Below are 25,289 nucleotides of genomic sequence, written 5' to 3'. Positions count from 1 at the left end.
CGAAAGTAAAAAAAAAAATATTTCCATTGCAAAAAATCCAAATAATTCAGCAACCAGATCTCGGAGAAACTTTTGGTTTTCACCAAAGAATAGAGCTCAAAGAGACCTTTTTTTGACTTGATTTTTTGACCTTGATTTAATCCCAAAAAATTAAATTTGTATTTTTTTTACATAAATAGATAGGCCTGTTTATTGTGAACTCATATCTGAAAACCCAAACCTGTTTCGAGACTTTGATCCAGTAATATCGGGCGCTTTCATAAATGCATGGTTGCGCAAGTCTGACGAATGCAAAGCTTTCATTAATGCAAATGACAAAAGTCAGTTGTTCATAAATGTAAAACGCAAATATTTGCAGCGCAAATGTGCAAATGAAAAATTCTCATGCGCAATGAATTTAAACTTAAAGAAAGAAGGAACATGACGTAAAAGATGATACAGCTTTTCTTTGTTTCTCAATTCTGTCAAAATATTAATTGGAAATTCAAAGTTCAAGTCAAAATAACAAGAATAGCCGCGAATTTCTTGGATATAATAAATTTGTAAATATTGACAGAAATGTTTAAAAAAAAAAGTTTTTTTTTCTTAAAGGATGGAATTAAGATAATATATTGTTAATTTTGGAGAAGAGACTGAATTGCAACTTAAAAATTTTGACAAAATGACGCAAATCAGAAAAAGTGTTCATAAATTCAAAGTAAAATACATGCGCAAATAGTTTTTCTGACATTAGTCTGATCGTAAATGACCGCATGTAAACAAAGCAACCATGCAATTATGAAAGCACCCTCTCTTTCCGAAAATAAGAAAAAAATGTTTGGATGCATATAACTCAGCAACTTGACCTCAAAGAAACAGTTGGTTTTCAGTTATGAAAAAGGCTTTTAAATTCTCTTTCATCTCCTCTACTCAATTCACTCTATCATCTTGCTTTGAGGAAGGAATAACCTATTCATTTGGCTTTATAATCACATAAAAGTATACAGAAGGCATATCTCAATAATATAATAACCAAATACTCATTAGTTATTTTTAAGTTAAATTAAGTAATTGTAGCCAAATAAATGGGGGTGCTACTCCCATCAAAATTAAAAATATGAACTTTTTTTGTTCAAATCAAACAGTTTTATTTATTTTGTTTATTTATTATTTACTACAACATTATGAATCCAAATTTAAAATATTAAATACGAAAGTATTAAGTATAAAAATGATTTCTACGACTAAAACAAACATGTATGTATATACAAATTAAAATAAATAACAAAAAACGCTTTTAAGCTCAAATAATTAAAATTAACCCATTTTTTTTTTATTTGGGGATAATAATTTCCGACGATTTTCTTAATTTAATTTTCCTATTTCTCAATGAATACATACGTTCATTTTCTTCTTGTGTATTGAATGTACTTTGCTCTTCTATTGGGGATGCTTTATCTTCTACGGTAAATTTAAATGTTGGGCTATTAAATATGACACTCTTAGGCCGACGACGTACAGCAGAACCGGGAGTCTTTAAGATGGATTTTCTTGAAACACTGGGCAATGGAGAAACACAATTTAAAGGAGATTTTTTGTCCGTTTGTTGGAGAAGAGCACTCTTAAAAAGATTCATGCTTTTTCGAAAACCACTAACATGTGGCAAAATCTTTGTATCTGAAATGACTCCAGTTGGTGTTGTTGTTGTTTCATCTAAATCAGATGACTTGCGAATTACTTTTGGTGTATTAATTGTTATAACGGTGGCCGCTGCTGATCGCGATCTACGATCCCTAATCAATACCTGACGGCTTTTAGATGGCGTTAGAATCACATCTTCATCACAGCCACCACCATTTGCTGTTTTCTTGCGCAAGAAAGCGGCTTGTGCATTTCTGAGAATTTTCTGCAAATCCCTATTTGGCGCAACAGTGGTTGTTGGTTTACGTTTCTTTATTTTCTTCACATTGCCGACATTCTTGTTTGTTGATGATGATGATTTTGGAAGTACTTCATCGGGGTCTTTCCAGTCGTTTTCTTTCCACCGTTGAAGATTTGCAAAGCGTTTGTCTACATTTTCAATCTGCAGGCCTACCATTGACCAAAATCCTTCCAGATCTTCGGTTAAAATTGGTTTGGCTCCATCTCCTTTACCCAATGCAACCTTTCCCATAACACCACGTTCGCAACGATCGATAAGGTCACCAAACTGTTTGAGCTTTTTTGTTATTAGTAATTTGGTTTGACCAATGGTCACATTGATCATATCTGATCCACTATCTTCGACAAGATGGGCATTGGCTTCTTTATATAGATGCCATGTGTCGCATTGGCCATTCAAACGGGCAATTTCATCTGCCAACTGCTTGCGATAGTAATGAACGGTGGCCAGAGTATGACGCGCTGTTGTTGATGTTGTGTCGTCTGCAACAGACTCTGTCACAGACTTTTCCAACGGCATGTATAGACTGTTTCGTTTTTCTTTTTCAATTTTCATTCCAACCTTTCCTCTTGACACTGAAACATATGGACTTAGATATGTTGTTGGCGGTTGTGGCTGTGCAGATTTGTCCGGAGTTACATGGACTACTTCATCAGGCTTTTCTTCTGTTGAGTAGAATAGAAAGAATTGTATTAAACTAATTATACAGCAGGCTCATTTTTTTTTTTAAATATGTAATTATTTGGGCAAAATTGTGTCATGTTTAAAAAGAAACTTCTCTAAATAATAAGCAAATTACCTATTTTTCATAAGAAAACCCATGTAACAGGGTTCAGGGTTATGGGCCTAGAACCTTTTTTATGTGCGTAAGCTCTGACTTGGCGTAAGGTCTTACGTTGACTACTACTATAAAGTTTAGAGCTATGCGATCGCATAACTTGTTTTCGTAGGAGGGTCTCCCATGGTCGATAGTTCGAATCTGAGTAGGATGCAGCAACTAAATCTTTGCTAATTGTCATAGACTGTGAAGCCAACAGACGTTGTACATTATAGGCTAGACCACATACGAAAATAGTAAAACATTGCGGTTTGTATTTTACTTGAGTAAATCAAAAAATGGGAAAATAAAGATAGGTTCGAATGGTCATTCTTCGGTTAATTTTCAATGAAAAAACTTTTTCAGCCCAGCATTTTGAAGGTTAAATTATATTTTTTTTTTATTAAGAGCAATGCATATAACTATCTCAGCCCGAAAAAAACGATTCAGTTAAAAAAGCAAAAAAAAACTCAAAAAATCGTTTTTCTTGACTTTTTTTTTGATGTTTTTTTTAACTGTTTTGATATGGATTTATTTTTTAATAAAAAAAAAAAACATTTTTCAGATATTAAATTTGATTCTCTGCAACAAGTTTTAAAATCAATATACCTATCAAAATTATGCTTTGTTTACGAGATATATTGAAAAAAAAAAACAAAAAACCAAACAAAAAGGGGACTTTTCCAGCCTTTCATTTAATAGCACTCTGCGGTTTTATCTTCTCTTATAACCCATTCAACGGTTTCTGCAATCAAAACCCGTGAACGTCTTAGTTAAGACATATTCAATGGCCTGAAATTCTGGATTTATTCTTTTCTTCAAACTTATAAAATTTTTCAACCCCTATAACTTCGACAACCAAAATAATTTTGTTTTGTTTTTTTCCAACTTAGAATGTTAATTTCGGACTTATTCTGTTCTTACAACTGGCTATTCAATAGTGTTCCCTGACTTTTTAGCAGACAACATGTAGTAGCAAAAATGATAAGTTTTTTTTTTTTAATTTATCTATGTTAAATTAAGATTCGTGGATGTGTTGAAAAGAATAAAAAAAAATAAAAACTTAAATATGTAATTATACCTTCAGATTTAGCTGCATCCTCCGATTGAACGAATGAATAACGAATGAAATTAAATTTCTTATCATCTGCTGGATTTGTTGTTGTTGTTGAATCGTCTATTGGACTGACCAAGTTTTCCATTTCAACAAGAATCGAATTGGCACTCGGTTCCTTGGATGAGAATGACTTTCTCTTTGTCGATGTAACCATGTTGAGGAAGGAATGCTTTGCATTCGGATCTGTTGGTGTTTCTAAAACATTGCTCTCTTTCAAAATTCTTTTACCGCCATTGACAGCCTTGAAAGCATTCGAAATGGTTGTGTTCTTTTTAGGGGCTTTGAAAGTTGGCCGCTTAACTCCAGGCACAATTGTTTTTGGCTTGGCAAAAGCAGCTACTTCTTTTTTAGTTGCATTTTGAGACTTTAAATTGTTTTTTGTATTTGAGTGCAAGGCAACACCGGATTTGGTAGTTTTTGAAGGACCACCAACTTGTTCATCAGATTTAGAAGCGGTTTTAATTAAAGGCGGTTGGTTTGATAGTTTGGAAGAGGAACTAGCAACGACTCTTGTAGCTGGAGTCGATTTAAGTTTAGTTGGGGGACCAACTTGGACATTTCCTCCAGTTGTCACTTTGTTTAAAGGAGTCTTTGTTTGGGTTGATTCCTTTAATGAGCCAGTTGGAACTTTTCTTACTAAAGGCTTTTTGATTGGATCTAATGGAGGAGGAAAGGATGATGCTTTTAAAGTCCCAGTTAGAACTTTTGTAGGCTTTGGGGTTGGTTGCATTGGAGGAGGATTGGATGATCCTTTTAAAGAGCTGGTTGCCACTTTTGTTACTAAAGGCTTTGTGCTTGGATGAGGAAGGGATGGGAAAGAAGGCTTTGCGGTTGGATGTAATAAAGGACCATTATTTTTAGTTGTCAGCTTACTCAAAGGCGGTTTGTTGATTTTCTTTTTTGGTGTTGCAACAAAATTGTAAATTTCCTCCCGGTTTCCATTTACCAAACGCACACTATTCGAATTAATTTCTTTGAATTCTAGATTTTGAATTGTAGCTGGTGGTCGAAAGATGTGGTTTGTTGAACCAAAAGTAGGCTTTTTTATGGCAAGCGTAGTAGTAGCGCCATTTCTTGGATTTGTTATAAATGGAGGTCGTTGGGAATTTTCTTTGGATTGTGTCTTAGCAGCTTTTTCAGCTTTCCAAGCGAGATATCTTGTTAAATGGGCCTTTCGGCGAGTTTGTTTTGGATCTGTTGTCTGTGGCGTCTGTGAACGTGGAGAATTATTATTAATATTTTGAGAGGCGGTTTGTGTTGATGGTTGATCTAATTTATGACTGGAATTTGGGCTGGGTGAAATATTTCGTGTTGAAGTGTACAATTCACTTCGTTTGAAGGCACGAATTTGATGAGCTTCTTTACGTTTTGAGTCTTTTGGACTCAAAAATGTATTATTTTTATACAAGGCACGAAGATGATCCATAATGTAGCTAGATTAAAAATACTTTTAATTAAAAAAAGAAAAAATTAAAACAAATTTCTTACAGAAAATTAAAATAAAATAAAATTCTTGAGCCTGTTTGATGTTTGTTTGAAATTTTTAAATTTGAAATGATGCTTGTGAATGTATAGGAATGTGTGTATACCTTTGCAAGAAAGAGATAAGTATATATTTCTTTTTCTATAAATGAATTTATGGTGGGATTTTGAGGTGGAACACATGGCAAATGAATGCATTCAGCGTTTTTTCATAAAATAAAATTGAAATTTTGAAGCTTGGTAATTTGAGTCATGTTGCCTGTTTTCACTAGAGCCCAAATAAAGGCCCAACTATAATAGGCATATGCGCGCATATGGGCTTATGTCAAAATGGCATGAGTGAGTTGTCGAACATACACAATTCTTAAGGGATAGCCATAATGCGCATATCCCAACTAGCACAACAGCTTCTATAAATTGAGATTTCACAGGTACTACTTTTTATACAGCTTGTATTCAGCTTGCTTCAGAATTTAATTGCTTATAGAAGTTCGAACTTGTTTAACAACTTTTAATAAGTTGTTTAAATACTGTTAAAGAAACTTAAACGAAAAAAGTTTGTTTTCGGAAAAGCCTGTTTAGTGAGTTTATAGGAGCTTAACAGAAATTACCAAGTTTAGTATTTGATTTTTGGTTTTGATATTGAATAATCTAGCTCGGACACTTTTTGGTTTTGACATTGAATAATTTAGCTGAGACATTTTTTTGACATTTCTGCTATTTGAACTGATTAAGTTTTTGATTTCATTAATGAATATACTAGGATGGCCGAGTGAGTTGAGTGGCGGACTGCCACCAAGTAGGTACGAAGTTCGATTCCTGGGTGCGGTAAAAAAAATTATATACTTTTAAAATTATTATCAATAGATATACTTAAAACTAATGGAATAATATATATAATTTCAGGTCAAAAGATAAAATTCATGATTTAAAATAAAATAAAAACCAGTTAAAAAAGAATTCTTTTTTGTTTTTGTAGTTGTTTTTTTAATTTCGATAAGACATGTATTAAAGAGCTATACAAGCTCTTCCGAAGCTATATGTCAAATCTCAAAGCTTCGGTAGAGCTTCGGTAAAGCTTCGTTTAAACTTCTTATAGAGGGTCAAACTTGTATAACGTTCTCCTTTTTCCATGTCCAACAACCTTACTAAAGTCTAAAAGAAGCTGAAATGTAGCTTTTTTAATACCTTAACCGAAGCTGAAATGTTAGTTGGGATGCGCGCTTCGTTAACTTTGGTTAAGCATATCCCAACATTTCAGCTTCGATTAAGGTATTAAAAAAGCTACATTTCAGCTTCCTTTAAACTTTAGTAAGTTTGTTGGCCATGGAAAAAGGAGAACGTTATGTAAGTTTGACCCTCTATAAGAAGCTTAAACGAAGCTTTAATGAAGCTTTGAGATTCGGCCGGCCTACACGGTGATTTTTCAATCGCCTAACCAGTCAGGTTGTTGGCAAGAGGGGTGAGGATTTTCCTCTTTTTGACGTTTGTTCCTATAAAATGTGAATTGGAACGTGATTGGGCACAACACTGTGTAGCCCAGCAGGACCCCTGTTCTGTAACTTTATCACTGGCGATATAAGTGTGTTTCAACGTCTCTAAAATCCATTTTCTGACATAAAGCCTGGTACGCTGCTCGCGCTAAATTTTAGCTGAGATAAAATTCCCATACAAGTTATCGATAACTTGTATGGGATCCATTTTATCTCGGCTAAAAATTTTCGATAATTTGTATGGGAGCTAAAATTTAGCGCGAGCAGCGTACCAGGCTTAAAGCAAAATTTCTTTCAAATTCAGAGTTTATGAATTAAGAAATTATGATTTTGAACGAAATTTCTTTTATTTCGATGAAATAAAATGGATTTTCAAGTCATTCAAATATTTTATCGCCAGTGATACAAGTTACAGAACATGGGCACAGGCATTAATTGGGCTTTTAAGCCAAACGTCGATGTCGAAGAAAAAAAAAAAAACAGAAAAAAAACTTTTGACATTTCAATTCTGAGGAAAAGAGTGGCGTATGTTTTCCTCAGAATTGATATGATTTGATTGGTTGGTTTTTTCTTGTACTTCTTTAATAAACAGTTATGATAGAAAGGAAAAAGACAAAGACAGATTGCTTAAAAGCCCAATGAAGTCAAACCTTAATCAGTTCAAATAGCAGAAATGTCAAAACAAAAAATGTCCGAGCTAAATAATTCAATGTCAAAACCAAAAAGTGTCCCAGCTAGATTATTCAATATCAAAACCAAAAATCAAATACTAAACTTGGTAATTTCTGTAAAGCTTCTATAAATTCATTAAGCAGGCTTTTCCGAAAACAAGCTTTTTTCGTTTAAGTTTCTTTAACAGCAGAAAGTTTATTTTTCCGTTTAAAAAATAATTTTTGTAGTTTTTTCCAAAAACAAATTTTTACTTTTGTAAATTTTCCACTTTCTCACTTTTTAGGTCATTGAAGTTAAGGCTTTATTCAACGCATTTTTTTTACAAAAATTATGGAAAATAAATATGTAAATTGTGACAGAAGGCTATGGGCGCGTATGTTCATTATGGCTACTCCACATGTTTTCAGAATAGGGATGTAAAAATTGAACCAATTCAGATGAGCGGCAGTGTATTAAAACATAAAGTTTTATGATAAAAACAGTGAGCGACAAAATCAAAATTTTTACAACTACATAATTGGAGCGGTATCGGTGCAAATTTTGCAAAATGGTGTCATCTTTCATCTGACAGTTCTCTTTACTGACTTGACAACCACTACCATGATTATTACGAACATACATCGTGGTTGTTCAGTTCTGGTTCTGTTCAACTTTTTTTCTTTTTGAACAAATCTAATTAATCTCAAATTTATAGTATATGGTAGTGCGGCATCTTTTATTTTATTTTATGGACATTCAAAATTAGATATTGAGCCGTCAAAATTACCAAGTGAAAAGTTGATAAACAAAATTTAAAAACTTATTGGAAACAAATTAAAGAAACAATACGAAAATAAAACAAACTTTAATAACTGGAAAATTAAAATAAACTTGATAATAAAAACAATAAAAACTAATAGAAATGTATTGCTGCGTAAATTCATGCAAAAGTTCATATTATGGTCATTCTGACATTCTTACATTTCACAGGTGATTAGTTACTGTTTATTTACAGCAAATGTACTTTTTATAATATTTTATGTATTATTTATACAATGGTAAAACGAATATTTAAATTTCCCAAAAGAAAAAAAGTATTCTTTTCTTCAGACATTTGATTGTATAGATGTCTAGCTGTCAAATTTGAGATTCGATATTTGCAGGGGTGGACTAGTTCTTGTTTGGTGATGGTAAGGCGGCTGCAACATTTTGGGGCCCATTGTGTTTGGTGTTGATTTTTAATAAGCTTAAAATAATAAACTGGGTTTTTGTATTTTATTTGTATTTTATAAACGTAGCAAGCCATATGCTTTGATTTGATGTGGTATAAAAAAAGCAATTATCTTTCTCTATCTGAATTTTTTCTTGTAAGCTACTTGTTTCTCGAATGGAAACACCAATTTTGCTTAAGAATACAAAATTTAGAAAGGAAATAAAACAACATCCTAAATCGAATTGAGTATTAATCCTAAGCGCGCTTTAGATCTAATATTTAAAAAAAAGGTCACGAAGTAGAAATTATTCCAACACAAGTAAGCAATTTCACTTCTTTTATTAAGGCGCATTTTTAGAAGAAATAGGTCTGTTCGTTGTTCCCCGCTCCAGGGCACTCTGAGTCATGTCAATCAACTGTCAACAAAATCAGAGTTTCTCGGGTTTTCATTTTACATCGAACACCTCAGAGTTTTCGTTTCATCAGCTGATTTCTGTTTTGACATTTTTTACTTTATTTAGTTTCTTATTTCATTCATGAATTTCTCTTTTCTTAAATGACGTTCAGAGCAAACAACGAACACATAGGAAATAACTTTAGTTGAAAAAGGAGCTACAAAAAACGCTTGACGACGAATTCGAAGCGACCCAGAGTGCCCTAGAGCTCACAACAAACCTAATATTTTCAAGATTGTTAGAGCCATTTTTTAAAAAGCTAATTTTTTATTAATAGTTTTTTCAAAAAAAAATTACAATAAAATTGTAATGATATTTTGAAGCTATTATTACTCAACACCTACCCTTCAAGCAAGAAAACCGAGCTCAGAAAAGACACTCCGACCTCAAAATGTGAAAAAGGGGGTTGCACTCACACACTTGCAACTTTTTGTGTAACACAAAGTCGAAGGAGAAATAGTGGTAAAAATACCAATCCATATGCAATCGGCTTCGCGGTGATTATAATTTCCATACTAATTTGAGCCGCCACGGCGCACAGTGGGACGAGTGTATGGGAAAAACGGCGAAATTAATATCTCTTGTTTTAATGATTGGAAACTAATTATGTTGCCTGTTATCACTTATTACATTTAATATCTTTATTATAAACTCAAAAGTACATGCAGCAACCCGCTATAAATGCCCTCTCCCCACACCTGCTATGGAAATAAAAGAGCTGAGCAGCGAATTTTTTTTTTGGAGTTCAACTTTTATTTTTCTGATTTTTTTAAATGTTTCTTAAGCTTTATTTTGATTTTAGTTGCAAATTGGATTGCTTAATAAACTTCAAACTCATTATTTTTACGGATTTCTTACTTTCAATCCACGTTTTTAAAAGATCACAATTTTTGATTGTTGGAGTAAAGCCTACAAAAACGTCAATAATTAAAAAAGAGCAAATTTGCGCAAAACTTCTTTTCATGATTTAGTTAATATATATATAGAGCATCACAAAACAAGAAAAATATCAATATGAAAATTTTAGCGATTTTTAAATCCGAAATTCACATTTAATAAAAAATTCATGCACTTCAGACTTCATATTAAATAAACCACGAAGTAAACACAATTTTTAATATCAAAATATGATTTATTATACCTTTATCAATATTAATATCCGTGGCATAATTATTATAGTTATGCGCACAATAAGATTAGCAATAAATTTAAATTATAATAAAAAAAAAACACTGTCTACGAAAAATTTCCACTAGTCACTGTTTGCCGCTCTGTAACTTTTGCACGAGTTTACAATTCCAAATAATTTTAACGCATATAGACTAAGTACATATTTAAGATGTCCTACCAATCACTCAAAAGTACCGCTAAAATAGATGACTTTTTTATTTATTGCTATGGGTCGTCCCACTGTGCGGCGCGGTGCACCGTGGGACCCGTTTCGTAGTCGAGGTCGGACTCGTTTTCTTGAAGGGATAAAACCAAATTTTCAAAAAAATTCAATGTAAGTTTTCAATTTTTTTTTTAAATCCGAAATTCAATTTTTTCAAAATTTTATTTTTGGCTTATATTAAAATCATATACATTTTTTGTACAAAAATTTCCTTGAAATCAAATAAGTAGTTTCGGAAAAAACGGTTCTATAATTACCGTTAATAATGATTTTCGAAAAAAAAATTTTCATTTGAAACTTTATATCTTGAAACTTACATTTGAATTTTTTTTAACAAATTCGTTGTGGTCGTTTTCGAGACATTTTAACTTTACTAAAATCGCTATATATGACATGTACCGTTATTTTTGGACAAAAAAAAAAAATTCCAAAAACCTGTCCATACAGTGTCCAAAAGCTGCTACATACCAATTTTGAAGTGGATCAACGCATCCGTTTAAGGTTGTAGCTCTTTATAAAGACCGACAGAAATCCTGACAGACGGACTTTCGAGGCCCCACTTTTTTCACATTCTCTATCATCGTAATATCATGGAAAATTGTTACCTCATTTTTTTTTACGAATGCATAAGTTTTTATGTAGTACCTATATCGCAAGTAAAAAAGCGATTGGCGCTTTGATATTGGTCAGGTCATTAAGCAGATTTTTGGTTTTGCATTTTCAAAAAAGTACTTTTAAGAAACAATATTTTAAAAACAAAAAACCTGAAATAGAAACCGTTTGGCTACTAGTTGCGTGGCGTACAGATATGATACTGCTTCTACATTCATCTTTAAACTATCTACTCTATCTTACATGCTCCGAGGCTATTCTTTCATCACATTAGAAGTTCTCTTCTCGTAGATAATTGAAATACTTTAAGAACTGGTTCGTCAAAATAATTCCTTTTCTTTTGCTCCAGCACATGACTTCTAACTGTTGATCAATTAATTATATAATAAATTAAATTTCCAGACTGCCGACATCTCTGTGGAGGAAAGAAAAATGGATAGATATTCTTAAATTGGACCGAAAGCAAATTACGCCTAATTCTGTTGTTTGTTCAAATCACTTCCACAAGAGTGATTTTATAGAAGGTTCAAAAAATCCTAAAAAAAGACTATTTCCTTCTGCGTTGCCATTTTTGTTAGAGAATTATGAAAAACCTGAGTAAGTCTTAAACCCCATTTTCTAATTGTGTTTGATTAAATTTATTTTGAATTCTAGCGAATTGATGATACCCAGCAACGGTTTTGATGATGATGATACGGATGATGATCCTCAATTCAATGAAATTGTTTTTGTAGAAGGAGTGGAAGAAGTATCTTTACCACCTCCACGAACAAATGTTATAGAAGAAGTTCCTATGCAAGAACCACCTATGATAGAATGGATTGTAAATTTATTATTATCAGTTTAATGTCATCTTGTAAATCGATTGTTTTTTTGTATAGGATAATACAAAACCGCAAAAAAGACCTCTACACTCATCTGATGACGACATTCCCTCCTCTTCCAACTTACTTGTACCTCTAGTTAAGAAGAATAAACAAGGGATACCCGTAAGACAAATAAGTTCCAAAAGAGTCAAAATGAAAGAACAAACCAACAACGTGGAAAATAAAAAAGTAAAAAAGAAACTGAAAAAAATCGCCTCTCTCAATGAGATAATGTCGAATTTGAAAAAAGAGAATTTAATAAATGAAGAAACTTTGGATATTTTGCAAACTATTAGAGGCACAAACAAAATACTGTTTCAAACAAAGTTAAATATAATAAAAGCAAGTCCTACCTTCGAAAAAGAGTACCAGCAAGTCTTAAGATCTTGTGCTCTCCATTTGAATTATCTCTCACCAAAAGCATATGATTTCGTGAGGGATAATTTTGATTGTTTTTTGCCCGAATCCGATACAATATCAGAATGGTATCAACGTTCTGACTACAATTCTGGTTTTGCTAAAGATGCTTTGGATGTCATCAAAATAGCCGTTACAGAAGCAGCATATAAATCGAAAAAAGTCATTTTGAATCTTGTATTAGATGATATGATCATTGAAAAGTAACAAAGATTTAAATACATATTTTTAAATTATATAAATATAAAATATTATTTCATTTGTAGATCACCAGGATATACATTTAACGATGATAGAGATGATTTCTCTATAGAATCAACACGCATTCTTGTGTTATTCGTCGTTTGTGTAAATCAAAATTGGAAAATTCCAATTGGTTATTTTCCAATGCGTTACTTGGATGCAACACAACAATCCAATTTGGTTAAACTCTGCATGGAAAGTATTTTAAAGACTGGAGCTGAAATATTGGGATTGAGTTTGCTTGGTGATGGCGAAAGCGTTCTTATTGCTAAATTGCTAGGTGCAAATTTGAAGGATCTTAATGCAGACAATAATAATACATTTACAGTGGATGCATCTGAGAACAGAGTCTGTATTATACCAGATCCTTGTTTCATGATTCAACTGATAACGATTTCTTTTGCGAAACGCGGTTCATTCAAAGACATAAATAGACAACTCATAAGCTGGCATTATATTGATGAGCTTAGAAAAATACAAAAAAGAAATAATAATGAAGAGCTTGCTAAAATATTGGATAATACTAAATTAGATGATTGTGTTTTGAGTAAATCTGTTGCAAAGGCAATTGATTTTTGTCGTGATGTTTTGTTGTTGGCACAATTTTGTGACAGTGAGGCAACAGCTTATTTTATAAACAATTTATATAATATTCTTGATTTTCTAAATGGCAAAAGTGAAAGCTTTGGAAAAGCTTCTTCCAATGAAAATACTGAAAATGTATTAAAATACGCAACTGATCAAATTGATTATTTGAGTAAACTCATTTCCATCGATGGTATACGAATTATTAAACAAACAAACAGTTTTGGCTTTATCGGACTAATAAATTGCTTGAAAAACATCAAAGTTATCTATGAAAGATTTATCAAAAATAAGCTTTTGGATAGTTTAGTATTTTATAAACTAAATAAAGACCAAATTGAGCAATTTTTTGACTCAATACGTTCTCAAGTTGGTTGCTATAACCCAACTGTAAGACAATTCAAATTGGTTTATAAAAAACACATCTTAAGATGCAAGATTAGACAAGCTAGCATTGGAGATAGTTTTTCATTGGATAACGTTCAGTTTCTTAATTTAAGTTTTTCAAACCCTTTTGAATCTAAAAAATTTGAAGGTTCTCATCAAAATATGTTGCATTATATAGTCGATACAAGTCAAGAAGAAAATGAAACTTTTCTAAATGATCATGATTATTTTATGGAAGCCGATATTTTAAATGAATTTACCTGCCATGTTGTCGAAAATATTGCCAGGTTTGTAATTTTCAAACTTGAAAAATTATTAAGTTGTACCAGATGCAAAAAATATTTGTTTACTATTAAATCCTTTAATACATTTAATGCCTACGCGAAGAAGGGGTACCGAAAGTTACCATCAAGAGACGTGATATGCATTTGTTCTATAGCTGAAACACAATTGAGAATTCAATCAAGGATTTTTCATAAACAAGAACAAATTTCCACACAAAATATTTATAATCGAATAGTTATCAATTCTTTAAACGAATTAATAGGAAAGACAATTTTTGATGGACATGTTAGAAATTCAGGTCATTTTGTAGCTATGGCCAAAATAATTATTGAATTTTATTTGAAAACAAGAAATTATTATATAACATCGAGAAGGAATAATACATTTATTCCTGTTACCAACAATGTGTCGTTGTAATTAACCTTTTTAAGTTTGTTTATTGAAATATCTACCATGTACATATATATTTTTTCAAAATTAAAATAAAACTAAAAATCAAACAAAAGTTGTTTTAATTTGATTTGAGCTACATAAATATGTTATTAATTTTTCACATAATCTCTTTTTTTAACTTGTTTTAAAATTAAACACGAGAGCAGAATGCTAATTTTATCAACTATCAATTCATAGTTTACAATCGCAATAGGGGTGATAAATGTCGTTCTCTGAAAAATGATGGGGAAATAGGGATGAGTTGTGGCAATTCCGAGAAAAACTTGTCGCAAAATATTCGAAACAATGGTAATATGTGCGGTGGTGGCAAATAAGAGCTTTTCGACAATATATTCATTTTGACCTTAAAAAGAATTAAATATGAAATAATTTCCATTTTTTTACTTGTTTTGAGGGCTTTAGAAATAAATTTATTTTCGTATTTCCTTATTTTTTTATTTAAACCAAAAAAATCTTGTTAAATAATGAATTCATTTAAGTTCTTTTCTTTTAAAAACAAATACAAATACATATTTGTGTTTTATAATTTGTTTTTAAAGTAAGAAAAAGTGGTCTTATTATTTTGTCCATCACAGTATATTCAAATTAGAAAACAAAATGGAATTTTGATAATCACCTATTCTTTTATTTCCATGAGATAAAATGGATTTTCAAGTCATTCAATTATTTTATCGCTAGTGATAAAAGTTACTGAACATGGGCACTGGATTCTCAAAGCGATATGTCGCCTGAGGAATTTCACAACATTAGATAAAGTACATATGAGTTGTTATATTTGAAAGTGGTATAAGTCAATGTAAAAAAAAAACCATTAAGTCGACTTTTATAGGTAGAATAAACGTAATATTTCAGGAATTTCAAAATAGTTTCTTTTGTAAAACAAAACTCATTATTTTTGTTCTTTTTAGCCCTGATTTTTCAATCTTCAGTTAGACTATCAGAAGAACAAAAAATACCAAATGTCAATATAAAAAAAACTTTTATTCCTAGGAATAAGCTCTAACTGAGGTTTATCTGAGTATTGAAAAATTGGCCCTTAATTTCTTTTATATTTCCTTAATCTCAAAATAAATATACATATTTTTAATCAATTAATCCAGTTTCAACTTGAAATGCTGGATGACCAATTTCAAAAACTGGATACGTCATTCCTGTTCGTCGAGCAATAACTGCCGCTGTCTCCTCCGAGTTGTTCTTAGCTTGGGCATCGATATTTCTGTCCAACAATAGTGTCATTGCTGTATTTCGACAATTCGAAACTGTAGCAGCAACATGAAGAGGAGTCTGTAGACCATCTGACTTTGCATTGACATCGGCACCATGCTGAAGTAGCAATGCAGCACATTCAGCATTACTCCATTTACATGCCGAATGCAATGGAGTCCATTTCAATTCAGTTTGAGCATTCAAATTGGCATTGTACTGGAGTAGAAGTTGAGCAATGTCCACGAAATTATTGTAACAAGCTCTAGAAAGAGAATTTGTAGGTATAAATGACTTTCAATTCATTGTCCCCATACTTCATAATTTCAAATTAGAAGAAAAGACATTACCCTTACGTCCCATAAATAATATTTAATACATAAAACTTTTTTCTACCGTGTTTTCAGCGTCTTTGAATCAAATTCAAAAAATGTTCTACGTCCCTATACAAATTGATTGAGAATCGTTTCTACGTTCAGTTTTTTTTTTTTTTATTGACTCAGATTTAAAGTAAAATCGTTTTCCAACTTTGGAGAAAAATGAATTTAAATTTGTGTTGTATAATGTATAATTGTGCCCATGATTATGAAAGTGGACTAAGTCACTTTTTGCATTGTTTAAAGAAAAACTTACATAATAATTTTCTTATAACGATTTAACTATATTTCTTTTATGAAATCACTAGAGGAGCAATAAAGAAGTTTATTTACTGCAATTTCGCTTTCAAATTAACTTTACCCGTTAAATAATAATTATTTTAAGGCTAGATTTGAGGCCATTTTTAGGAGTGACTTAGTCCACTTTCATAATTAAGGGCACAATTAAGTACCTATGCCAAAATGACAGAAAAGTGAAAAGTTTTTCTGATAAAAATACTTTAGTGTCGCTGATGTAACTGGAAAAGTTACAGAGCCTTCAATTGCTTTATTTTGCGCTACATACCGATGATAGCATGTCAATTTAGATGGTCCAATGTCATGTCATTTTGGCCGTCGATATTGAAAACGGTTTCCATGATTCTTGTGTACATAAATACTTAACTAGCTCGAATTTGTATACAAACATGACTGTATTAATATAACCCTCCATACAGAACATAAAGCTATTCTTACAAAAATAAATTGTGCATTTATATCTTTGGCAAGGATTTTTTTCGAAGTTAAATACTATTGTTAAAATACTTGATATGTTAATGCTCTTATACTGCACATTTGTGTATTTTAAGAAAAAAAAAAATCGTACATCTAAGTAAATTTATTTAGTGAGAAAATGCAGGTCATCTTATCCGATGATGGATATAAGTCGTCAGTAAGAAACGTGTGGAACTCTGATACTGAAGAGAAAATCTCTTTTTTTTCAGAATCAGAACTGTCAGTTTTGCCCAATTGAACGCATTCAGATTGCTTTTTTTTGCTTCCAGATTGCCAATTAAAAACGCCATAAATTAAAAAAAAAAAACAATGCAGAGTTTCAGTTTTTCACTTCCATAGCTACAATAATTGAGAAGACAATTATTAAAAACGTAAGTTAATATTTTTTAAAACGCTTAAAATAATAATTTATAACTTTAATATCTATCCAGCAAACACAACTCGAAAAGGATCGCTTACAAAGAATCCCACAAAATATTGTATAAACTTTGAATTGATGGCAGATCCAAAATGTGTATTATACTCATAAAAAGTATCTTATGTTATTCTATAAAAAGCACTAAATATTATTTCAAATTATTTTTTTTTTGTGTACAAAGGTGTGATTGCACATTTTTTTGAGTCGGGGATGTAAAATATAATTTAATTTGTTCCTCAAGTCTGACTCTTCTATTTTCTATTTCATATTCAGTTAATTTATTTTAATTTTGTAGTCTTAAAATAATTGCACAGGCACAAAAATATTCATTTTTCCCAAACAAAGTAAAAGCACCACGAAAACCATGAAAAAAATATGCTACAAATGTTAAATTGTATCAAATTGACACCTAAATAGGTGTCAGCTGAAAAAGTCAAAAAAATATGATAGTCATTTTTGACTATCATCTTACACAGACGAATTTTCTTGAATTTGACAGTCAACTATCAAAAATCATCTTACACGATTCCACCCCTGGTTTTGAGACACGTCAAAATATTTTGTATGAACCTGCATCTCCCGGTTGTACGCGACTTTTGGACAATAGATTTTTCTAGACTTCAAGAGTAGGCCATAACGCTCATTTACTTGAATACTGTCATAACTCAAAAATCACAAGTTTTGAGTTATTAATGCAGAAATTATTGAAATAATCTCTAATCCTGCAAAAAGTCATTTCTTAACTTTAAAATTTGACGGAGAAGGAGCATTAGTTTTGTTTTAGAAACTAACTTTTTACATACAAAACAGATCGATACGATACGTTTTCTGAAAAACCATTTTTTTTTAGTTATGATAGTATGCAAGTAAATGAGCGATAAGTATTAAAAAAAAAAAAGATATTTACAAAACTTTTAGTCTAAACATTCAGGTTGAATCCTTTTTTGATTGAACTATTCAGGCCTATTCTAAACGAAAATTAGATACAGGGAAAATGGTTTCGGGAGAAGGGCTCAGAATCGCAAAAATGCTGAAAATTTCGTTTACTTTTTGCTTTCTAGCTAAAAGAGAATGAAATTGGGGCAACTTTTCAGTTGGGATCCTTTCTCCCGAAAACATTTTGCCGGTAGTTTTTTTTGATGAGAAAAGGATTGTTATATGTACATTCTTCTTCTTTTTAAATTATTAAACTAGTTCATAAAAATAATGAGTTTTCTTAGACATTTTTGCATTTTTTTACTGCAGTTATATTATGGCTTATTTTTATTTTTATTAAAATTATTACTCTGACCCATTTTTGCGTATAACAAACATGTTTTTAAGAACTACAATTTATGAATCATATATGATTTATAGACGCTGTAAACATTGTACAAAAAAAAAAAAAAAAATATGGGTTCAATATGATTCATAGGACGTGATACTGATCTTTTCTTATCAAATTATTATGGGGATGGGGAAGTAGAATAATTTTCGTTTAGTGATTATTTTGAATCACATGTGATTCATGAACGCTGCAAACACTGCTTAAAATAGAATTCATGAATCAAATATGATTCTTTGGACAGTGAAGTTGTCAATGATGGTCTTACCTGTGCAACGGAGTGTAACCATCCTCATCAACAGCATTCACTGTATTTGGATTAAGTTCAAGAATTTCACGTACTTTGTCGATTTGACCTTCATTTACTGCCCATAGTATCAATCTTTCTAAACTAGCTGAAAGAAGGTATATTTTGTGTATCAATTTAATGATTTATTTTGAATGTGGTATATAAAAAAAAAATTAACCTTGAGGATTTTTATCCTCTTCAATCAAGTCATTTTCATCATCCCAACCGCTAACAAACATTCCCGGCTTAACATCTGCATATTGGAGTTTTTCCATTTGGGATTTTTCCTCGTCTGAATCGTAGTCAGTCATTTTTGTTATTTTATTTTAAATAAAATAAAGTTATTTTATAATAATTAGAAAACAAAATCCAAAATGTTTGTGTTGTCTTTTGTTGAGAAAGGCAAATTTTAAGAACTGTCAAACGAGAATAAGAAGATAGAAGAAAAGTAAGTCGACTAAGGGTTTAGGCACACTACAAATAGTTTTTTTTCTTAAGCTAAGTATACAGTTCTTCTAGCAAAAAAAAAAAAAAACCAATGCATTTCTTATGGTAGAGATTTGTTTAGATTTTTTCCGAAAAAAATATTTTTCAACTCACCACAGCTGTAAACCAAAATCGAAAAAAAAAAAAATTAAATTCACCACGATTTTTTTTTCTCGCAAAACAATGTGCAGCCCATTGTTTTTGCGGAAAATAACTTACAACTGTCATCTGTTTACCACAGATATTTTTTTTCTCAAGAAAAAATTTTTTTCTTCACCACTTATTTTTTTATCAAAAAGAACTGTATAAAGGCTTGGCCACACTGGAGGGTATGCGGTAGCGGTACGGGTAGCGGTGAGGGTACTTGTATGAAAAAAATTCCAAACTGACACATCAACGTTCAGGTGTGGAATTTTTTTAGTACAAATATCGTTACCGCTATACCGCATACCCTCCGGTGTGGCCAAGCCTTAAAGGCTTTAATGAAAAAATTATGAATTTTGTTACTTATCTGATAGCATAAAGGCTTGGCCACACCGGAGGGTACGCGGTAGCGGTACGGGTAGCGGCAACGATATTTGTATTAAAAAAATTCCACACCCGAACGTTGATGTGTCAGTTTGGAATTTTTTCCATACAAATACCCGTACCGTTACCTGTACCTCTACCGCGTACCCTCCAGTGTGGCCAAGCCTTAAAGGCTAGGCCTAACCTAAGGGTACATGTGGTAGCGGTACACGGGTGCTTGTATGAAAAAAAATTCCAAACTGACATCAACGTTCAGATGTAGAATTTTTTCATACACCCGTACCGCTACCGCATGTATCCTTCGGTGTGGCAAAGACTTAAGGGCTTGACCAGACCACACCGGTACGGGTAAAGGCTTGACCACACCGGAAGGTATGCGGTTACGGTACTTGTATTAAAAACAAATTCCACATCTGAACGTTGATGTCAGTTTTTAATTTTAGTAGTAAACTACTAGTAGTACTTTGCCACCTTCCAAAGGAACAGGGCTATTAGGTATAACAAAAATAATTTCAAATCTATCTTGATCTTTCTATCTTGAGAAACGTCAAATTTTAACCACTTGTGTCAAACTTTATTCTGCTCCGCAGCTGGGTAAATTTTAACCCATTTCATTCACCACGCTAGTGTCAAAATTTAACCAAACGTCAAATTTTAACCAACATTTTAACGCAATTCGCACACGGCCTAAAAATTAAATTAATTTTCTAGACTGAATGTAACGTAACCCTTAAAAAAACCCCTTTTTTTTAATTGTAGTAGATTTTTTTTTTAAATTCCACTTTATGTTGACATTTACTTCCGATCCGACAGCGATATTTCTTTTTTTCTGTCAAAAAAATGCAAATTGGAAAACTCTCAACACAAAAAATTGGACGCGTTATCAGTTGGCGAAAAGGAAACCAGCCTAGAAGGAAAAATCAACAAATTATTATTTATTTCTTTATCCATTATTAATAAAGTTAGTTTATTATTTTTATATTTTTTATTTACTTTAATTTATTATTTTAATTAAAACCATGACATCTGCACTTTATCTAGAAAACTACCTCGATAGTAAGTAAAAAAACAAAACTGCACAAAAAAAAAAAAACAATAGACATTACACACACATAAAACAAGAAACAGAGCACAAAAAAAAAAAAAACTAGCAAAACAATATGGATTCATTGCCGTCTCTAGGTCTCGAATCGCTACCCACAGAGCTGGAAAGGAATTTCAAGCTTATGCGAAAGCTCGACGATCGGGCACAGACGGCAATGAAAAGCATCGACACCCATGCCAAAGAATATATGAAAAATCTGGTGACCAATAAGGATTCAATGACCGAGGAGGAACGCAAGAAGCGACTGCATGAAATCCAAGTTTTATTTGGCAAAGCCAAGGAGTACAGTGATGATAAGGTGCAACTTGCAATACAAACGTATGAATTAGTCGACAAGCAAATACGAAGATTGGACAATGATTTGGCTAGATTCGAGGGTGAGATTCAGGAGAAAGCATCGTCGACACGAAGCAAATCAGAGGAAGCTGTTGTCAAGAGTAAGTTTGAATACACAAAGGAGAATGGGCATTTTGGGCGGTCATTAATGAAATTGGTATCAAATTAAAGAACTAGGTATAACTTAAGAAAAACTTTCGCTTTGGCGGTTTGGCTCTATTGCATTAAGAATGTGAGACATTGCAATATTAATATGTGAAGGCTAAATTAAATTGTATATATTTATTTTAAGCTTTGTCATTTTCCCTAAGTCTTAAGATATTAATCTTGAATTTCCGACCAATAGAACTCATAATATAAGATTTTTAAGCCAAGAACTTCGAAATTTAGTTACGACCATATTATTAACATTTCTTAAAACACGAATCAAAACAAGTTTAAGTTAAAACTTGTTTTATTTAAGAAATTTATCAAAACATTTTTAGACAATAATTTCATATTATTCACTTTTAACAACAAAACAAGATTACGTTTTCAAAAGAGTTTCGTGTTCTGGAAAACTAAACAATTTCAATCATCAGTAATTAAAATTACTATAATCTCTATAGGTTAATAATTGCCGCTATTGCCGTATTGATTTTTTAAATTAAATTGCAGATTTATGGAAACAACAATTTTTTGTTTTGAAAAAATTTGCTTAACTTTCATAAATTAATTGATTGAAAATTAAATGGACAAAAAATATGGGAGTAAGGGACAATCTTCCATCGTTTAAGCGATAGAATGAACATTTTCTCACAAATTGAATTATTTGAACACAACGGCAACAACTACAATATTTAAACATTTACATATTTTTAAAAAGCTAGCAATTTGTAAATATAAAATTAAGTTAATTGAATGCAGCGTTTTTGAAAAATTGGCCCTCAAACTCGGAATTTTGAAAAAAAAAAAAAAAAAAATTGATTAAACAAATTTTAACATGTCTTCTTTAAAACTTGTTCGTAATAAAATATGCATTTATTTTTAAAAATTTTTTGGCCTTATTCATTTTTTATTTGAATTCATAAAAGGAAATATGAATATGTATTACAGTTTATGAAAAAAATTAAAAAGTATTTCATTTTCGAAGAACTTTTTTTAATAGAAGTTTTTGAAAAAAAAAAATAACTTATTTTTTTTTCCAAGTTCAACGTTTAAATATAAAGTTATTTTTTCTTCTTTCAACAGCCCTTATTGTTGTAGGAGAAAATCAATTATTTCGATACAAAAAATTCAGTTTTTAACAAAAAAAATCCATTGAAATTGAAGTAATTTTTGTTTCAAAACTGTAATTTATATATATTACCATTTCCTCTTCTAGATAATAATATCTATAGCCAAACAGTTTTTAAAAATAAATTCAAGTTTAAAAAATATTTTTTTAATAACAGTTTTATTTTCAAAATTCTGAGTTTGAGGACCATTTTTTCAAAAACTCTGGATTTAAATTTTATAGATAGGAGCATTCTTCTGTCTTTTACAAAATGTGTTTTTAAATATTGGTGTTTTAACTATCGACATTTCAAAAAAAAAGATCATCGAAATCAGAGTTGTTCGGCTGGGTTTCCTAATAATTTTCTGTACTCCACTAATCTTAAAAATTACAAAAATCAAATTTTTATAAAGATTGGATTTTGTAGTACTTTTTAAAAGTCCCCTGTTCAACAAAATCTAAGAATTTCAAATTTGCGGAAGGGACGCAAATGTAAAAGTGATTGAACATTTTTAATGCAAAAACAAATTTCGATCTGCATTAAATGTAAAAAATGCTCAAATTATGACATTATTTTATTTAATGCAAAAAATTTTAAATAAATATATTTTTTTTAGTTTCAAGCTTAGTTGCATTCATATTTTTGAAATCCTATTCAAGCGATACTGCATTACATGCATGCCATTAGTTTATGATTTAATATGAATTATGTACCTATTGTTATTTGAATTAATGACAAATCAATTATATGAAAAAGTCGCAAAACTTGTTTTGCTATTCACGAAGCAAACTTTTTTCCTGTCTTATGAAAATCTTGTTTAATTCAAAACATGATTTAAGAATTTGAATTTGTTAGTTCACATTTAATGCTTGTGAATAATACTGATTTTGAAAATTGAAACTTTATAGAACTTGTTTTGACTCAAGACAAGTTTTTTATAGAGTCAATAATTTGGCTGTTAGAGTTTTGCAACGATTCAAACTTACAAAAAATTGAATAATAAAACTCTCAAAATTGACTCGTATTGTTGTTTTAAAAAGCTGTTAATCTGGTTTCTATTGCTTGGATGCTCAAGATAAAGGTTTTCAGGTGTAGGGAAAATGACAGAGCATAATATTTTGCACTTAAAATACATATTAAAGATTCAACATCGAGAAAATCTATGTATGTACATACATAAAATGTTAAATGCAAAAATGCATTTTATCTGTTTCTGAATCACGGCACAAGGATAAAACTTCTGCACAACATAATGTAAGGGCTAATTACATCATAAAATGACAAATTCATTAATGGCCGCGTAACATCCACGTTCCATTCAAATTTGCCCATTCTCCTATCCTAATAGTCACAATCTAATAGACCATAAATAAATCATATAGAAGGACGAAAGAAAACAAAGGATGCCAAAACAACTGGCAAAAAGAAACAATCACCATCCTCGGAAGACGAAGCTCGAGGCGGTGGTGGTACTGCGGCACAAGTTAGCAAAAAGAAAAAGCAGAAGGTAAATCAAGAAAAAGAGAATCGCAAGGGTCAAAAGGTAATCATCATCTCGTTCATTAACAAAACAAACACTCATCTTAAAAATTTTATGATATGAATTTTTTTCAAAAATTTACTTTATTTTTTTTTTTACTTCTCGCTTTTTCCGTTTTCTCTCAAAATATCAAAAAAAAAAAAAACGAAATGTGTTTTTATTGTTCTCTTATTTCAAAATCGAAATTTCAACCACATTGTTTCTATTTTAGTTGAGTTGCTTGACACAGGTAATTTACCGCTATTTTCAAAAAAAAAAGTTTTTTTTTGTCTTTTTTTTTATTCCAATTTATGTATGTATTTTTATTTTGTTTTAGCTGTGCATGTTTTTTTTATTATTTATTTCCTATTGTTTTTACTTATTTTTGGATTTATTTCATTTTTCCCATTTTGTTCATCACTCCATTTATTATTATCGTTATGTACCTAAATCGTTATCTATTTGAATTTGTTTACTTTTATGACACCAAATCCTTCAATATTTTATAATTGATTTGATAGTTGACAAATGAATTAATTATGGTCTTTTTTCCAATGTGGTGGTTATTCCACATAAAAAAAAAAAAAAAAATAAAATAGAAGAATGCAGAAGTTGAAGAATCTGAAAAGGAATCTGGACCTGCAACACATCCCAGTGATGTATTGGATATGCCAGTTGATCCAAATGAACCTACTTATTGTTTGTGTCATCAAGTGTCCTATGGCGAAATGATTGGATGTGATAATCCAGATGTAGGTTTAATACTAATTTTAATATTGTAATAAGATATCTAAAGCTTAAAAAAAAAATTTTTTATTATAGTGCCCAATCGAATGGTTTCACTTTGCCTGCGTTGGACTCACAACAAAGCCAAAGGGCAAATGGTTTTGTCCAAAATGTACACAGGATCGAAAGAAGAAATAAAAAAAAACATTGTGCATTGTTTTGTTTCACAAAGTTTTTTTTTTTGTTTTTGTTTAAGTAAGAATTTTATATAAATATTATATTATGTAACGTATAAGTAAGATAACAAAAAGTAACTATTTAAATAAAAGTATTAAAAAAAAAATTGAATTGAAATATTTTAAGACCGACCCTTGACCTCTTGCACTTTATCTTTAAGTTCCCAGCTTTGAATAAAATATGCAAAAAAAAACTGGGAAAATGAGCTCGATTTAACCCACTCACATTAATTGGAAAACTTACGTTATTTAAATCCTCGGAAACAATTAAAAGCTTCAAATTAAAGTTGCCAAACTTTTGACTTTGATGTAAAGATATACA

The 25,289-nt window shown here is 30.9% G+C and overlaps 4 protein-coding genes across 10 annotated transcripts; 2 read left to right on the top strand and 2 right to left on the bottom strand.

Annotated features, from left to right (window-relative positions):
* Window positions 1–1,138: 1,138 nt before the first annotated feature.
* LOC129916585 (guanylate kinase-associated protein mars-like) lies at window positions 1,139–5,439 on the bottom strand. The gene is made up of 3 exons (XM_055996607.1): window positions 5,344–5,439; window positions 3,820–5,288; window positions 1,139–2,586 (listed from the first exon to the last, which is right to left on the bottom strand). Exons 2-3 carry the CDS (start codon window positions 5,279–5,281, stop codon window positions 1,313–1,315), a joined length of 2,736 nt encoding a protein of 911 aa, XP_055852582.1. The 5' UTR covers window positions 5,282–5,288; window positions 5,344–5,439; the 3' UTR covers window positions 1,139–1,312.
* A 2,794-nt stretch (window positions 5,440–8,233) lies between these two features.
* Window positions 8,234–14,420, top strand: LOC129916586 (uncharacterized). The gene is made up of 5 exons (XM_055996608.1): window positions 8,234–8,471; window positions 11,557–11,751; window positions 11,809–11,977; window positions 12,036–12,640; window positions 12,704–14,420. The coding sequence occupies exons 1-5, from the start codon at window positions 8,404–8,406 to the stop codon at window positions 14,352–14,354; spliced, it is 2,688 nt and encodes an 895-aa protein (XP_055852583.1). The 5' UTR covers window positions 8,234–8,403; the 3' UTR covers window positions 14,355–14,420.
* A 1,006-nt stretch (window positions 14,421–15,426) lies between these two features.
* Window positions 15,427–19,198, bottom strand: LOC129916595 (ankyrin repeat domain-containing protein 49). The gene is made up of 3 exons (XM_055996623.1): window positions 18,954–19,198; window positions 18,755–18,881; window positions 15,427–15,858 (listed from the first exon to the last, which is right to left on the bottom strand). The coding sequence occupies exons 1-3, from the start codon at window positions 19,084–19,086 to the stop codon at window positions 15,474–15,476; spliced, it is 645 nt and encodes a 214-aa protein (XP_055852598.1). The 5' UTR covers window positions 19,087–19,198; the 3' UTR covers window positions 15,427–15,473.
* Window positions 19,199–20,631: 1,433 nt separating this feature from the next.
* Window positions 20,632–25,007, top strand: LOC129916590 (inhibitor of growth protein 5). 7 transcript variants are annotated; one of them, XM_055996618.1, is made up of 7 exons: window positions 20,632–20,750; window positions 20,831–20,845; window positions 20,972–21,331; window positions 23,869–24,029; window positions 24,238–24,255; window positions 24,605–24,757; window positions 24,828–25,007. In XM_055996618.1, exons 3-7 carry the CDS (start codon window positions 21,016–21,018, stop codon window positions 24,927–24,929), a joined length of 750 nt encoding a protein of 249 aa, XP_055852593.1. In that variant the 5' UTR covers window positions 20,632–20,750; window positions 20,831–20,845; window positions 20,972–21,015; the 3' UTR covers window positions 24,930–25,007. The 7 variants fall into 7 exon arrangements, with proteins under 7 accessions (XP_055852593.1, XP_055852594.1, XP_055852588.1 ...); XM_055996619.1 differs by lacking the exon at window positions 20,831–20,845 and having other exon boundaries at window positions 20,733–20,750; XM_055996613.1 differs by having other exon boundaries at window positions 20,734–20,845; window positions 24,608–24,757.
* Window positions 25,008–25,289: the final 282 nt, after the last annotated feature.

Source organism: Episyrphus balteatus, chromosome 3 (genome assembly GCF_945859705.1).
Source record: "Episyrphus balteatus chromosome 3, idEpiBalt1.1, whole genome shotgun sequence".
Classification (NCBI taxonomy): Eukaryota; Metazoa; Arthropoda; class Insecta; order Diptera; family Syrphidae; genus Episyrphus; species Episyrphus balteatus.
Note: the sequence above shows the minus strand (reverse complement) of the source record. Positions and strands in the feature narration are given on the sequence as shown.